The 18,202-nt window shown below is 37.3% G+C and overlaps 1 protein-coding gene across 2 annotated transcripts in view; it reads right to left on the bottom strand.

Annotated features, from left to right (window-relative positions):
- Positions 1–18,202, bottom strand: part of ABCC4 (ATP binding cassette subfamily C member 4) — a 224,509-nt gene that overhangs the window by 63,077 nt on the left and 143,230 nt on the right. For both annotated transcript variants that reach the window (XM_034758263.1, XM_034758264.1), the window contains one exon: positions 13,325–13,404. In XM_034758263.1, the coding sequence (XP_034614154.1) occupies positions 13,325–13,404 (80 nt within the window). The remainder of the gene's footprint in view (positions 1–13,324; positions 13,405–18,202) is intronic.

Raw genomic sequence — 18,202 nt, 5'->3', positions numbered from 1 at the left:
CTTTGCCACCCGGTTACAGTGCCTCATAAAAGACTAGTAAGAAAAATAACTAAAGGGTAAGAGATAAAGTTGTGCTTTGAATTATACACAGGTTCAACAATAGGAAACAGTTATTGTAGCCCACTATTCATCAGAGATAAAATAAGTTAATATGGGAATTCTCCAGGGGTCAGTTTTGAGGCCAGTGTTGATGTATTTATTAATTACATGGAAGAGGCAGTGCAGAGAAAGTTGATAAAGTTCACCAATGAAGTTATGTTGTTTCACTTACTAAACATGCATGGTGGACTGAGAGTACTCTGGGTAGATTTATACCCTGGGAGACAAGGCAGGGTGATGACAGGATACATTTTACTTGGATAAATAAACGTACAGTAATACTAGGGAAAAAAAAGAATCTAAACTTCTGCTACCAGCCCGGCTCTCACCCCTTCGCCAAGTGAGGAGAGCACTCAGGAGATCAGTGTGATCAGCAAAGCAGCTCTTTAAATTCCTGTGAATTTAAATTTCATTTTCACTGTGGCTCCTGGACAAGTGGGAGGACCCATAAAGACTCCAGCTCCTCTAAAACCCCCTTCCAGATCACTGAAAATGAAAATATGAATTTCTCCAGTGTACCATTCCCTCCAGACTCAGCTGTCCCTATCCTAGCCAGCTCTAAGGGCACCTCCTTGCCTACCTCTGCCCTCAACTGGAACCACAATGCCTAAAAGAAATCCTGTACCCCTGACTGCAAGCTGCCTCGGGGCCAAGTACTGGGAGATGTGGGTCTGTCCCAGGAGCAGGCATGGAGGGCAGAGCGCAGCAGGCAGGGAGGGTCGGGTTGGTCAGTCATCCCCCCCGTGCGAGAGAGTCGTACGGGAGTGTGTGTCACCTCTCCTTATGTGTGTCACTCCTCCCTGTGTGAGCCCTAAAGCCTTAAAGATAAGAAGGTAAATAAAAATAATCCAACTACGCAGTATTTCTTTTTAACGGGTTTGTATGTTTTTGAATGTTTGTAGTGCATAGTTCTGATTGACTGCCATTGAACTTGCTTGAATATGAGTAATTTTACCAGGTGTCCCGTATTCAGCATAGGGAAATATAGTCACCCGAGTAGGTTCTAACTTCAATCATGCACAGGGAATCCAACTCCAGAGTGGGGATCTATTACAGTATTCTTGCCTTTGAGAAGTACAGATAATATCTGAATGGGTAATAAAAGAAACTACCTTAACAACACAGCAGATAAACTATAAACCTTTTAGAGTGTATTTTTGACAAATTGAGGATATATATATATATATATACACACACACACACACACACACACACACTTTCCACAGTTGATGGCAGATAACAAAACTGGAACCAAAAACCCAGCCCTCTACCTCTTGAGCTATGGAAAACTCTTTTAGCTATGAGTAAGTTATAGGCAGTTATAGTTATGGAAGCAGACATAAGGAAACAGTTACTAAGCCAGTGTATTTCTTATTGGTAGCCTAACATTTGTTATCAGCAATGAGAACCTAAAATAATCCATTTAACAGGACACAAATGACTTGCAAATAAAGAAAGGTCTACTTGTTTAAAGGACTGTGCTGTATTTCAAAGCCCACTAAAAAATAAAGAGTTGGGGAACAGAGGATGGAAGTGAACACAGTGGTTTAGAATATTAGCTGTCCACAATAATGCAGGAATAGCTGTTGTCTAGAAAGTGAAAGTTCATTTTTCCCCCCTAATTTTCTCCTATTTTCAGAACTAGAGAAAATAATCCAAATGAACTAAGTAAAAAGTGCTATTAAATTAATACCAAAAGACAGCCGTGCTTCCCAAAGCAAGAAATGTATAACTTGGATAATTTTTTCACATCTTAGCTCATAGAGCTGAGAAGCAAGAAGTCCCTGAAAAGTGCCCTCCTCTTTCAATGTACTAGATGACCCAAGCTGCAGCCATTATTTTAGGGCCAACTTAACAAAAACCTATTTCCATAACCTTGGACAAACTGCACAAAGATGCTGCTATATTGCTGATGTTGTTAAAATGTGGAAAGCATATCAAGAAACATTGAAGAAAGAAATACCCAACAACAAAGTTAAATTGCAGGCAGTAAAGAAGTAGATGGATCAGGCACTTACTCCACCTCATTTTCTTGCCAATATTCCCAACCCAAAGTACCGGGGTAGGGTAGATGATGTCTAACTGCTGAAGGAGATGATGCCACTATGACATGAGCATCTAATAATCACCCATTAATTATGCTAACCACAATGACTTTCAGGTTTGGAGGTGAACCATTCAAGCAGTACATGTTTACTGATGATCTTTTAAAGAAAGTCACTATCTAAGCAACTGGAACCAGAGCCTGTTGAAGAGCTACAATGTTTTTGACAACACTAGCCTCTTCTGCAGGCACAGAAAGAGTATTTTCTTCATTTGGACTAATACATTCAAAGTTGAGAAGTCAATTAGGAGTTGAAAAAGCAGGAAAACTTGTCTTGTCTCCTCCAGTCTATGAAGAAAAACAAGGAGGGAGGGGATGAGATCCCCTAGTTTTAAAAGTTTGAAGGACAGTCTAAGTAACATAATAGACTGTCTCATTTTCAAGAGATTTGGGCCAGGTCTACATTATAAACTTACATTGGTATAACTACATCGCTCAGGGGTGTGAAAAATCCACCCCCCCCCCCCGAATGACACAATTATACCGACCTAACCCCCGGTGTAGACATCTCTCTGTCAATGAGAGAATTTCTCCCATCAACATAGGCACCATCTCTGACGGTGGTGGATTAACTATGCCGATGGGAGAAGCTCTGCTGTTGGCATAGTAGCGTCTTCACTGAAGCACTACAGTGGCGCCACTGCAGTGTTTTAAGTGTAGACCCACTCTTAGGCAAGTAGAAACTTAAGCTCCAGTCATTTTCACTTGTACATATTTGAAAAATTTACCAAGTTGGGCTGAAATAATAGTTTTGTTTATTGACTACAGATAATCCCTCTGTTTAAGAAATCATTTAGTTGTAAATGTGAAACATTTTGATAATTGAAATTTAGGAATCTAAAATATTTAAAGCATTAAAAAAAATGGTATATGTTGCTTTAAGTGCTTCAATTCTAGTTCTCACCCTAATGCAGCTTGACACAAATCATGAAAAAAAAAAAATCTTAATTATCTAGCAAATAAGCAAAATATCATTCACCATTTTCTAACATAATAAAAAAGTGCAATTAATAATAATCTGAAAATATAAACTATATTAAATGTTAAATATTAAATAAATGTATATAGTTATAGTGGACCCTCCTAGGTAGCAAATCTAGTATAAAGGCTCTATTTAGTTGTAAATCAACATGTTTTAATGGTTATATCAACCAATAAGAATGTAGTTAGAAAATAACTGAAGTACAAGTGGAAAACTAGATTAGAATTGATGATTTATAGCAAGGATTTCCACTTGGTGATTTAAATCAGCGATTTAAATTGCCTTTCTTTAAATCAATCCATAGATGATGTACTGTTTGTGGAGTCATCAATGCAACTCCTTAATCTGTTGGAGGATTCGCTGATCAGCAACTATATCAATTTCAGATTTTATGAAAAGCAGGATAAAAGTTCTTAAGTACGGCATGATATGCACACATAACCCTAGCAGCACATTTCTATGGGATATATAATTTTTTGTTACAGATAATTTCTTGTCCTCATGTTTGTTTTCAGAATAAATATGCATAACGATCCAACACCCACACTAGTAAACATAGCTTAGTAATTCAAATTATGCTCAGTTTTTTTCCACAAATCAAAAGTAAAATCTACAGTCTTTTTGCCAAACAGTGAAATCCTACTTTGTTTGTAAGCACATAAGTCATATCTATAGTATATCAATAGTTTAAGGCAATCTAGAAGATTTGTACTTATCACCATTTGGAACAGGATTGTTACACTCCATGATTGACAGTAGAATTAAAAGATTTCTAGCTGCTATGAAGTGTTAGAAATGTTAATGACCTTGATATGTCTTTTTTTCCCCAATAATCAGGCTGTGCTACAAATGTGGAGGGTTATAAAAATGCTTTACAAATAATGTAAATAAATAATCAAAGGTTCCAACTCTGTGCCAAAAGCAAATTAAGTATTGCAACAAAGATAGATCAAAAATACAAACTGTAGAAAATATATTTGCTTAGACTTCTGAATACCTCTTTGTGGCCTTTTCATAGTAAAATATACCAAACCCCACTTCTAAAAGACTTGAAGAGTATAGGATCAGCAGGATCTCTTGAAAGACATTTAGGAATTCTGGGTGAACTCAACTCCTCATTTGGCCTCTGGGTGGCCGAATCCTCAGCTGGTGTAAAGGCTGGTACACTTCAATGAAGCTAAGCTGATTTGCACCAGCTAAAGATCTGTCCCAAAGTAAGTTGGGAAGGAAAATAGGGATATGAATGCCAAAGGTAAGGGCTGACCTAAATCTTCATCCAAAACTAGAACTGAAACTTTGTTTGGTAGTTTTGTCGAGGAAAAAATGTCATTTAACTGTAAAGTAGTTTTGTGTACCTCAGCACCTTTTGGTTTCATCCAGAGCCACCAAAATACTTTGAGAAAAGCTGTCCTTGCTATATTCCCCCTGTTTGCAACCAATCTAAACCATGAATTACTAGAAATCTTGCCAAAAGACTGCATCACGCAAGACTTCTAGGACTCTAGACCAAGAGAATTACAGAGAAAAGAGTTCATATATCACTAAATGAAAGCTAGTTTTATTTTTCAAGGAACTGAGAGGTACTATATTCAAAATGCTGCTTTTCCCCAATTCATTAAGAAAAATCGGAGAAATAACTTAGGTACAGTATGTTGCTGAAAGCTAAGAAGTACACAAAGAAAAAGACAAGAAAGTGAAAAGAAAATGAAGAAGAAAAGAGTTAGGGAAGAGAAACAGAGTCATCAAGGGCAAAAGATAAATGCAAAATGATTAAGAGGAATGTTTGTATACTGTCTTCGTCCACATATGAATAAAGAATTTATTTTATTCAAAAATAGAATGGATATGAAACAAGAACAAAATCCAGAAAATACTGAAATAGTTATGTGCATTATTTGATATTTTATATTAAATTTCTGTTTTGCTATAGTAATAAAGCTTATTGCATATATAGGAGAGAGAGAGAGAGAGAGAATGAAACTTTACCTGTCACTAATAATGCTAAAAATAGTTATATAGTATAAATAAAAACTGGAAACTGGAGACTACTCTGACCTCTGCATGGCTCTGGCCTAAATCTGGATGACCAGCATTTGATTGAAGTGCAAGAAATAATTTTTAAAATCATTGAAGAAAAATGGATGACAGTTACATTGTAAAGACACAGCAATGGCTTTAGCATATATTGGCATATATGCTGGTTATCATCAAGATTACTCCATCTGGCTCCTGAGATTTAATAGTTGGGGCATTCAAAAGAGGAATGAGAGACCAAATAAAGGGCTACATTATTTATCTAACACACCATGTTAACCTCCCACCTACAGCATTTTTGGTCTTCAAAGCAGAAATCCTCCCCTCCTTTTTTTCACATCAGTGTAAACAGTATATTTTTATTCTGAGTTAATCGCAACAATGAAAATGCAAAACCAACCAACCAAACAAAAATCAAGGGACTTTCAGAAAAAGTTATAGAATCACCTCTTTTTTAAAAATGAACATTTCCACCTCACCATATTTCTATCTAAATGCCTGTGCCATCTTCTAGTAGCCCTAGTAAAAATCACCTTCTTATTTTCGCCCATCCCCCTGTCCCAATAAGTCTTAATTAGCCTCATGTTAAACACTAACTGATCCATTGTGGCATGGATGCTTGAAAAGAGAAATTGGAACAAGTAGATGCAAGCAGAAAAAGGTTCAGAGAGTCCCCGTGATTAACTGTCACCATGCTGCTATTTACTGTTCTCTTTTAGCTAAACTTCCTATAATGGCAAAATCACAGAATCTGTGCACCTAATATCACTAAAAAAATCAGAATGTAATAACACACACACAAAAGACACATGTTTGTACCACCTGCTTCACCAAAGAGAACAGACAGACATTTAACAAAGATCCCAGTCCTTGGGTATTTTTTTATACCCTCATTATTCTGATGTTTAAAAATATCATGAAAATTGAACCAAGTTGCATAATCTTTTAGCAGATAAAGAACTTTTATTTCATTATCCAATGTACACATCTTAAAATTATCTCACACATACAAAACCTGACTAAGTTGGGGGGGGAAAAAAAACAAACTATAGGGATCACAAAATGACAAAGTCATTGTAAAGCTAAAAGATGCTGGAATTCCTTCTACACACTTTCCCTGACATTGCCAAACAATAAAATGCAAGGGTCAGTGGTACTGAAACAAGTAAAGGCAGTTCCACTCTTTTGCACCTATGAAAGCAAGTGACCCTAGCTTATTATTCCAGTCTTAAGCACTTTTTGTTCTTAATATCCAGATGCAGCAGCTATTTTTTTAAAGGAATGACTGTGGACACCTTCTTCACATTTTCCTTTTCTTCGGTATTTTCACTTCATAAAGCTGCAGTCAATGTGTTTTGTGTGTGGTGAGAAGGGAATGACACATTCAGCGGTGGTCTTAGCCAAAGCCTACATTGGTGGCTCAAGTAGTCTCAAGATTAGGTCTTTGTATGTGATGAAAGGATATGAAAAGTCAGTTATTTAAGCTCAGTCAAGCTGTTGATTTTGGGAGGAAAAAGGTTTTGCAATTCAGTTTTCCTCAATAAATCACTGCCCTTTACCAAGGGCAGCTGCTGATAGTTCACATGTTCACAATGTTCCACAGAAACAAAACAAATCTTGAATTTTTTAAAATCCAGCACAGGGTAAAATCAAAATGAGTTGGAAATACTGCTTTTAAATTATCTTCTTTAAATATGCTGGAAACTAAACCAGCAATTCATTTATCTAGATATGAATAATGAAATCATAGAGGATTTACATTTTGTTATCAAAAAGACAATAAACTAAGACATCTATATTATGCTGACTTTAAATACCAACTAGTGGCTATTGTAGAAGAAAAGGAACATAAAAAGAGAAAGGGCATGAAATGGTGAAGCTATTGGAAATGGAAGAATCCGTAGAGGATGAAGATGAGCATACTGGCCAACATTTTCAAGTGGCTACTAATTTTGCGAGCCCAACTTGAGACACTTAAAATGCTGATTTTCAAGGATGCTAAGCATCCACAAGTCCATTTGAACTCAATGAGATATGGACTCTCAGCATCTCTGTAAATAAGCCCCTAAAGTGTCAAGTTGAGCATGCAGAAATCGAGGCATCATAAACAGTGGCCACTTTTGAAAATATGGGCTATTGTATATAAAATGTTATTTAATATAATGTTATACTTACATTTTCTATTAAACTAAGAGTACTATAATATTCCACCACTGGATTTTTTCTCCAATAAAAAAAAGCCAATATATGAATTTATTATGTTAAGTTGTATACAGATGTAATATTTTAACCACAGTGTATTTAAACAATAAGCCCCAGTCTGTCGATGAGCTCCACAAGGCTGGAACCTTGTGCCCCTGCCGTGCTAGAGATAGAGTCAGGAAATTTTGGCTAGGATAATAAGTGAGCTTAGAAGGGATTTTCAAAAGAGACTGAAAGAACTGAGTGCCCAAGTCCTATTCACTTTTAACAGAAGTTGGGCACTGAACATCCTTAAGCCCATTTATTTATTTATTTATTTAAATCTGATCAGTTTTATCGTTCACTAAAAGAAGGATATTTGTGACTATTATTTATATTCTGGTAGCACCTTTAGACCCCACTCAGGACAAAAGTCCAATTTGCCAGATACAGTACAACATATAAGCAGGTATAGAGTAAAATATTCTGAAGCATCTAAGGAGATGTCTTTTGTGCAAAAAAAGGTGTTCGCTAACTCAGAAAAAAATAGTAGTAAAGACATTGCAACCCAGCTTTTGATCAAGTTAGCATTCAAGTGCAACCCCAGGCTCCCCTACAGGCTTTACCCTTGAGCGTCAACCTCAAGATAATAGTTTTCCTATCCACACTGCTATTTTTAACCTGTTAGCTAACTTGAGAGATAGCGCAGTGGTTTGAGCATTGGCCTGCTAAACCCAGTGTTGTGAGTTCAATCCTTGAGGGGCTACTTAGGGATCTGGGGCAAAATCAGTACTTGGTCCTGCTAGTGAAGGCAGGGGGCTGGACTTGATGACCTTCAAGGTCCCTTCCAGTTCTAGGAGATAGGATATCTCCATTTAAAAAGAAAAAAAGAACTAACCCTTTACTGTATTTACAGTGTAGATGTACCCTAAGTAATTTTAGGTGTCTAAAACCCATTGAAAGTCAATGAGAATCAGTCACCTAAGTCATCAATGCACTTTTGAACATTTTATCCATGGTTCCTGCCTTGAAAAGCTTACAACTTAGTTCAGGGGTAGACAACCTATGGCACGCGTGCCAAAGGCAGCACGGGAGCTGATTTTCAGTGGCACTCACACTGCGTGGGTCCTGGCCACCGGTCCGGGGGGCTCTGCATTTTAATTTAATTTTAAATCAAGCTTCTTAAACATTTTAAAAACCTTATTTACTTTACATACAACAATAGTTTACCTATATATTATAGACTTATAGAAAGAGACCTTCTAAAAATGTTAAGATGTATTACTGGCATGCAAAACCTTAAATCAGAGTGAATAAATGAAGACTTACAGAGAGTCCTGTGGCACCTTTAAGACTGGACTCTCTGTTGCTTTTTACAGATCCAGGCTAACATGGCTACCCCTCTGATAAATAAAGACTTGGCACACCACTTCTGAAAGGTTGCCGACCCCTGACTTAGTTGAAAAAAAGATGTCCCAAATGAATGTAACCAACAGCAGGAAAGGAAGGGGAAGGAAGAATGAGGGTAAGTGTTATAAGGTAACTGACTAACAAAGTATATGGGCTTACATCAACCAAACTGTTACCTTCATAGCTTTTCAAGTTATTTCCACTCATGTACTAGTTTAAGTCACTAACTTTCTAAAAATCAGCTTGGACTATAACAAACATAGCAGTAAATCTCATAGACTTTAAGGCCAGAAGGGACCAGGATGATCATCTAGTCTGACCTCCTGCACTCCTGTAATAGACCCATAACCTCTGGCTGAGTTACTGACATCCTCACATCATGATTTAAAGACTTCAAGTTACAGAGATGCCACCATTTACACTAGTTTCAACCTACAAGTGACTCATGCCCCATGCTGCAGAGGATGGTGAAAACCCCCCAGGGTCTCTGCCAATCTGACCCAGGGAAAAATTCCTTCCTGAACCCAAATATGGCAATCAGTTAGATCCTGAAATGTAAATGATCAGTTATGAATTTAATAAATATGACACATATTTTCAAAGAGATGAGCTGGCCTGGAAACTTACTCCTACACAGAGTCCATCAGAGGCATAAGGGCCCACACCAAGTGCACCTATTTCTGGATACGGGCCTTGAACACTAACGGCCTGATCCAGAACCTACTGAAGTTAATGAAAAGATTCTTATTTACTTTTATGAGTTTTGAATCAGGCTGTAAATGTAAAATTCAAAGAAACTCAGTTAAGTATAATAACCTAACCTCTGTCTGCACACACAGCTCCATCTGATATCAGTGTAGCAGCATATATCCTTAAATATGTGCTCTGACAGATCATTCTAATTTTTATTTATAAAATGATGGAAGCAATTATTCCAACAGACAGTTATCAAGTGAACATGACTTTTCCTGTATGCTGTTAAAGATTTACAAAGTAGCAGGCAAAAAATAATTTCCTCATTCTCTAAGGCCAAAATCTTCTCTTTTGAATACCTTCATTCTCAAGTTGAGCAAACTTTGGGTGCCCTTTCAGATCCACAGTTCTGAAAATCATGGTCAGCAATGGAACCCAAATATAGTAAGGCTTTATTTAAGTATTTTTGTGCTTGTTGCATGCCCCCCATTTCATTTTTTCTCTAACAACTCTTTATTACATGTCCAGAACATTTCTATTCTCTTTTAAAAATAAACTATTTCTTTCTGGTTTATCCAATAACAGACAAAATAAATGTAATTATTTCCGTTTTAGGAATTATTTTTCATCCAGTATAGCTATCTAGACTAATCATGTTCATTAGAACTGTAGTGCAGTGTGTAAATCTTATTACGGGCCTATGGTAATACTGGGAATTTTTGGTATTCTCTTAAAATCTATATTCTTTTTAACTATGAAATTCTTGAAACTAGTAAAATTTTATTATTTATTTATAGATACGTCTACAGCACTCCTCATTGTAGTATCTGAGCCCAGCCAAGTTAAGTTTATTTGTTCAGAAATGAAATATACACTTGCTAATATAGTAACGGACTGGAAACCTTCAAAACTACCCTAACGATAACTCACAATAAGGACCACTTCTTCAATGCAAATCCTCACAAGAAAAGCTCCTACACAAAAAGTAAGATGAACCAGTTACTGCATTGTTTATTAAATTTCACTTGATTCCTCCTGACAACCATTTAAACAATGAATGTTGGGAAATGTCCCTCAAAGAATCAACAACAATAGTAGGGATCAGAGCTTTTATACTTAGCTAATACTGTTCTTAAAAAGAAGAAAATATTTCTTCCTGAAGGGATTATAGAAAGTCTTATAAAAGACACCTGCAGACAAAACAAGTGACAAAAGATCTTTATCATAATTGATAACAGTTATCCCCTAGAAATCTATGCTTCCTTAGAGAAATAAATAATGTAATATAACTTTGCTGTTAAATTCAAGATGTATTAACTAATAGGCACCACTGATGTTCAGCAGTGGTACATTTTAACAAAGAGAGGGAATGTTTTTCCTCTCATGCTCAGAAGTTTAATAGCTAAATGCAACAAACCTATAATAAGATTTAACTAACTAAGGCTTCTTTTCTTATGCCCAACAGAACAGGGAAGCACTGAAATTTATGTACAACAAAAATAATTTAAATAATTTCAGTAAAGATTCTGGACGTTTACAACCAGTGTACTTAAAAAAAATCCTTTTTTTCCCACTTAAGTGTACCATACCATACATCTCTTCCCAAAGCTTGTGTGTTTTCATGTACAGTGCAAACTTTAGAACACCTGTCTTTCAACTATTTAAATGTCCTATTTACAAGAGATGAACTAAGTAGCTAAGCACATGAGATTTCGGAAGGGAAACTTTTGCAAATTGCAGTTTTCACAATATGGATAAGAGGCTTGATAACAGTCAAAAGAACAAGAAATTCAAATTTACAATGAAATACTTTATTCTTTCATCCCAGATCAGTTTAGTTTGGGTGAACATACTATACACTGACTCTGCCCCCATTTGCCTGTAATATCTGAGCACTTACTAACTACAGTGGCATGCACTTGAAAGATGCATGTAATAATATAAATTACCTGCACCAATTGGAAAGACATATTTGTACCTCTCTACCTCCAGACACTCCACAATGGGACACAGACCCCCTCCCTATTCTCAAATGAGTGATAACATGGGACATATTAACCCTAAATTGAGGAATACAATGCGGAACATCATTTCCCCTGCAACTGTCTGTTCACCTCTGTTCCCTTTCCCCTCCTCAATTTCTCAACACCTCCCCTTTCCTTTTGTCCCCTAAATTCTTTCCAGCTCTCTCCAGCTTTGGCAGCAGCCACCAGGCTTTGTGGAGGAGAGGAGTTTCATGCTAATTACAGGGGCAGCCAATCAAGTACCAGAAGTAGCAGCAAAGCCATGTCATTTCACTGTCTGCAGCCTGAATTTACCCAGTCCTGTTCACAGTGGGGAGAGCAGAAGCATACTATATGCAGGAGAGGAGGCTAGCAAATGGGCAGTATGCAGAAGAGTCTGGGCACGCAGCAGGATAGCAGGACACAAATGCATTGCCTAAACCAATTGAAACGAAGCAAGATGTCCTGTCTAATAAAAGATAGTTGATAAGTCTAAAGAAAGACAAAGTTTTGATTCCATATAATTGATAGAAATAAATGGCCAATACACACACACACTAGCGGATTGTTTACCTTCTGTGCATAGGACAGATGTCTTGTATACTTTGGAAACCAGGCAAATTCAAAAGCTTAACATTAAGAGTTAGGAAAACAGCAGCTAATGGTAAAAAGAGTTTACAATTTCTAATGGAGGTCCTGCGAGCAGATTAAAAAAAAAAAAGCCATCCCATCTCCCTCCCAAAAAGGGTCTACTGCACTGAACAGCTTTGAAAAGCAGGGCAAAAAGCTCTTCAACCGTAAGGCCTTGCTTAGGCAAGAAAACAGGTGTTTTCTAAATGTGTTTTAGCGAAAAATGTCCTAAATTAGTTTTTCAGCACACTTCAAGAGTTAAATATTAACAATGTGCTGAAAGTAACTTTCACAAACATTTAATTTCAATATGAAAAAACAGGTGAAACCTCCATGGAGTCATCCATAAACAGACTGGATAAAGCACTAAGTAATAATGTTTTCACCCCTCAGCTCACTGTAGGAAACATTTCTGAATAGGTAACGTGATGAATCTACAGATGGCCTAATCAATCTTTTCTATCTCTAATTTCTGCAATTCTGAATTTTAAGGCTACAGGCATTAAGAATATTTTAGCATACAGCGGTTGGTTTTGTAAACATTTTGCTTTTGAAGTATTCATGAAAAGGACTAATTGGGATGCCAATCAAAATCACTGTAATGTCATAAATTTAATCCTTTCATTGTCACTAAAATAGTTTTTGTTTATAGACATTTTTCTATTTGCAGTAACTTATTTCTCTTGTTCCTATTAAGACTATTATTTTCACCCTGTTATTACTAATCCTTTCTTTGTAAATAGCCACACCTATTTTAATCCAAAATGGTGCAGTAAGCATTTGCTTCTTTGTGGAAGTACACACATAATTAGGTTAATCTGTGCTATCTTGCCATGTGAATTGATTGTTTCTTTACTGTGGATATATTTCATAACACACTATGCTTGCCAGACTGCTTGGAGGCAAATCCAGAGCAATTTACCAAGCATGTAGCTACTATGAACTGAAATCTTGACATGATAGCAAGCTGTATAGCCACTCCTACCTGCCACTTATTGCTCATGATAGCTTTTCACTTGCACATTAAATTTTGACCACACCCTTCTTTCACAAAGAAGCTCTTTCATTAAATTCACTCAACTAAAACTTTGGCAGATAAGTTATTGGGTTTTGTATGTCAACTGAGTATAGAAAACTGGAAATTCATAGTACAAAGTAAAATTCTCAAAACTGTAACATCTACATTACCTGTATGAAGTCCAAAATTGTCAGTGGAAGCAAATCATCCAGATGGCCAATATCTTTGGAGAAACGATTTAAGATTCTCCCTATAAAAACAGGATTCAAAAGAAATTGTGGTTTTTTTCTAAGACGATTTTTAAAAAAAAACTCACAAAAAATCAGAATAATATTTTTAAAAATACATTATAGTTTAGTTTTACAGACAATTTAAGAAAAGCAAGACAACAATGGCTGGCATCTGAAAATAAACAAAAAAGATCTTCTGAAAACAAAACACAAAGGGAGATTTTTTTACAGCTAGTGCAATATATTTTGCTAAAAAAGAATAAAAATGTTCATTTTGAATGAATGCTTCTTTAATACAGATGTAAATTGTTTATTTAACAGTTATAGTGTGTGGTCACCATCATTTGGGGAGGAATAGATCAGTGGTTTGAGCATTGGCCTGGTAAACCCAGAGTTGGGAGTTCAATCCTTGAGGGGGCCACTTAGGGATCTGGGGCAAAAATCAATACTTGGTCCTGCTAGTGAAGGCAGGGGGCTGGACTCAATGACCTTTCAGGGTCCCTTCCAGTTCTATGAGATAGGTATATCTCCATATATTATTATTATATTATTTCAAATGTTTCATAACATTTTGAAACTAGTCATTTAGCTAGAACTGAAGACCCCGATCCTGCAAACCCTTACATACATGCATAACATTATCCACATAAGTAAGCAGTTATAGGACTAGATTCTTAATACCTACTTATATACATCAATCAATATGGGCCATAACCTGGCTGACTCTGGTACCTGCTTGCAAGTTCCACTGACATTTACCTGAGTTGTATTCATTTACTACAAGGCCTAATATGGTCCTTTTGAGTAGTTCTGTGATTTTTATCCAACTTAGATTTCACAAAAGAAAAGAGTAAAGAAATCTTAGCATATTTAAATTTATGTTGCAGATGTTACTGAAATCAAATTTTAGTTAGGTTTGTGTTGATGCGGCATGTTTTTATGTTGATGCAGCATGTTTTTTATATTTATTCAAAACCTTGACAATGCTGATCTTTATTAAAACTAATAACATTTTTAATCTGTTATCACTGAAGCATTTATTCTCTTCTATTTTCCTAAGTTCTACTTGAGTGAAAAAAAATCAGTCATAGCAAGAGAGCTTTAATTATAAACATCACCATTCTGCCACCATTAGGTAGATTAGTACTTTACTCCACCATCTGATGCTTCTACTCAGGAAATAAGGTACCACTTAACCTAGGGATGAGAATCTTGCCTTTCATCAGGGGTTTATGCATGTGGACACATTCAAGTTTCTATCTATCTATCTATCTACCTCTATTATTTTAATGTATTTTGTGATGAGATTTGGTTTCTCTCTCTTTTGGAATTGTGGATCGTAAGGGGAAGGGATCAAGGAATGTCTTTTGTTTGCAGCAAAGTGACAAAAATCAGTGCTTTCCAAATCCTCCTCTGGTAGAGGGGCAAGAGCAGCTCCTCTGCTGAAAATTCTGTTGATCTTAAAAGTTTGGAATAAAGATGAACTGCACATTAAAAAATGAAAACAGAGTTAAACAGAGAATTTTGTGATGAACATCTGTCTCATTAGCCAGGATGAGGTGGGAGAGGATGATTCAGTTCACAAATGTTTCTTTAAACTAGCTTTCTCAACAGTCTCTCCTCTCTCTCTCTCCCTGAGATAGCCTCTTGGTATGTCTAGGTTTACTGAAGATATCTCACAGTGCATTATTCTGTGACATCACAAACACTATGTGACCAGGCTGTGCCCCTAAAATCCTCATGCAGATCTCACCACACAGTGGGAAAGGACAGCTACTTCTACAGAACTATCCCCACTTACCTAGTACCTCACAGAAGACTGTTCACAGGGTCAGGATTGATGCACTGTGGGCTGGACAGGGACTGAGAAACCCCACATTAGGTGGGAGTGGGGTGAAGTGAGAAACACATACTCCTTCTTTCAACCTTGTAAAGAGTACTCGGGAAAATTAACTGATCCTGGCACAGTAACCTGTTCTGAGGTGCCCCTGAATCATGGGGAATCACATTTTAAGGGTAGTCAGTGGTCACCAGGAGGTGTCCCTGTTCATGCAGAGCAATTGTAGAGGGAGAGGAAGGGCACACTAGGGACATGGAGATAGCTCTGAGACACAGGGCCTCCGTGCAGATGGCGCAGAGATCCTGCAATTTCTGGGTATCTTCCAGATTTGCAAATGAGCCTCACCAGTTGTTTCATGTTGGAACAGAAAGATCAGGGAAAACTCCAGCAAGGGATGCCTCTTGGAGGCTTCTTTTCCCCTTGGTCCCCTCATGGGGGTTTTGACACAGGAGGGGTGACTCTGCCCACGAAATGCATGTGCTGCAGTGAGACTCCTGGTAGCTCTAACATCACATTCTGAGATATCTTCAAGGGAACCAAATAGTACCAAGAGGATTTCACAAGGGAAAAGATAATTTAAGAAAGTGTAAGGCTAACTTCTCTTCAGACTGCCCCTGTGGCCTGCTTAGCAGGGACATACAGCACAGAAGCCTGAGCTTCTCTCTGTTTTAAATTTTGCTTTGGCATTCACCTTTAATCTGGTTTATTTGTAATAGTGATAAGAGATTGCAGCAGAATTATCCTGGTTATTCCTCAGAAGAAATTCCATAATACACAGCACTGCACAACAAAGCAAGTTCTTTCATACTGGCTACTTCCACACCAGTAGTACAGTGCAGGTCAGTATTAACAATGTCAGGAAACCTGGGATACCTTCGCCATGTCCCATGATTCAATGAGTAGAATGCATATGCAAACTCCTTCCAGGAGCAGCATTACAGTTACTCTAACACCGTTGTGAAAACAGTTTAACTTTGTCCTTTTTGTAGACGGGGCCCTAACGGGTAAAAGGCTGAGACAAATTAGTAATGAAATGCCCACAAACTATCACAAAGCAGTTTATCACTTTGAAGTTTCAATCCCAACAGTATCTGAAGTTTTGTTGTCCATTTTCTGACAGGTTTTTATTGCAATTTACAAGTGAAAGTTACCCGAGGAGTTTTTAAGAGGTTTGTTGCTGGGTTAGTGACTACCCCTTTGCACTACCTCAAAAAGTTTCAAAGCTCTACTATAGCCGCTATAAAGAGATGGAGAAAGTTTTAAGTTGCAACAATAATAAAGTTCTGTTCTGGCTCTTTAAAACAAAATAAAACATATGCAACACAAAAATTGTATAAAATAATACCAAAACTCATTATGACTGCCAAGAACAAGTTCCAGAATATTCTTATTTACTATAACATCTCATTTGACTAAAGTTCTTTGATGCATACAGACCCACGCTAAAACCAAGCTGGGTGAACCATAAGAAAGATTCCTCTGGCATAACTATCTCCTCCTCTTATCCACAGTACAAACAAACTCCTACATAATTCTCATGGGTAATCAAATTGCTAATTAATACCAAAAATGTAATTTTGGTGATTGCCTTATAAAATTGTTATATGTTTTTAGAGAATATTTTTGATACAGCAGCTAGTAGGAAAGTAGAAAATCTGCCATTATCAATAAAACGTGAAAAAAATATTTTAATCTGCCTAATCTACATTCAAATGTAAATATAGTAATTCTGTAGAATGACAAGGACTAAAATATGAGTAAGAAAAACAGTTGGTGTATGAACATGACTGAACTTGAAAGCAATGGGCCCTCCTACAATCCACCCTATGAAAAGACAAGAAATGTAAATATCCTGGAGTTGGATCAACCAATTCCTAAATAGGATATTCAGGTCTATCTACAATTGCAAGATGTTAATATTTTGGAACCTTCAATAGTTATTGCACAAAGTTGTTTACTGTCTATTCAGTATTTATGCACAATCCTTTTGGTAAAGCATGACTGTGATCATTAAGCTCATGGCAGTGTTTGCCTCCTAAAGACTCGTGTTTCCTTTTCCTATTGCTAATTAGTTATTCTAGTGCCCATTACTGTTGTATCTGGGTGCATCACAAATAAAAACAAAAAATTTCTAGCACAGAAGAAAGAAACAAACCAAGCAATGGGCCTTAATCCTGCTTTCACAAAAGCTGATTTTACCCCAGTGTTACTCCACTGACTGTATGAGATCAGAATCAAGCCCAGGGGACCCAGTTCACAGAAGGTATAACTGCTCTGAACAGTAGTAAACTCAGGCTATGACAGCTTACCAGAGAGAGCAAATTCCATCATCAGGGACCAGTCACAGAGAATAGTCTGCATCCAAATCTCAGTGCCCCATTCAGGGATTTGCCATTCTGATGTTACATACGTAGAGACTGCATATTCACAGTATGGATATGTCTACACTGCAATTAGACATCCGTGGCTGGCCTGTGCAGCTGACTTGGGCTTGTGGGACTTGGGCTAAAGAATTGTTCAATTGCGGTGTAGACATTCAGGCTCGGGCTGAAGCCCGAGAACTGGGATGTCCCACCGTGCAGGGTCGTAGAGTCAGGGTTCCAGCCGGAGCCCTGGGACCTTGATGTTCAGGCTCCGGCTGGAACCCTGACTCTAGGACCCTGCAAGGTGAGCGGGTCCCAGAGGTCAGGCTGCTGCCTGAGCCTGAACATCTACACTGCAACTGAAGAGCCCCTTAGCTCAAGCCCCGCAAGCTTTAGTCAGCTGGCACAAGCCTGCCATGGGTTTCTAATTGCAGTGTAGACATTACCCTAAGTTTCTAATTCAAACTGAAGACTGTTTCACAAGATATGAAGAAACAAAAGTCTACTTCTCCTTTTTAAATAGCACATGGTTTAGTTGCTTAGGTATGCACTATTAACTGTGCAAGAGAAGAGATTCTAGATGTGAATTAGTCATTCTTGCAAAAATCCTCAAAC

Source organism: Trachemys scripta, chromosome 1 (genome assembly GCF_013100865.1).
Source record: "Trachemys scripta elegans isolate TJP31775 chromosome 1, CAS_Tse_1.0, whole genome shotgun sequence".
NCBI lineage: Eukaryota > Metazoa > Chordata > Testudines > Emydidae > Trachemys > Trachemys scripta.
Note: the sequence above shows the minus strand (reverse complement) of the source record. Positions and strands in the feature narration are given on the sequence as shown.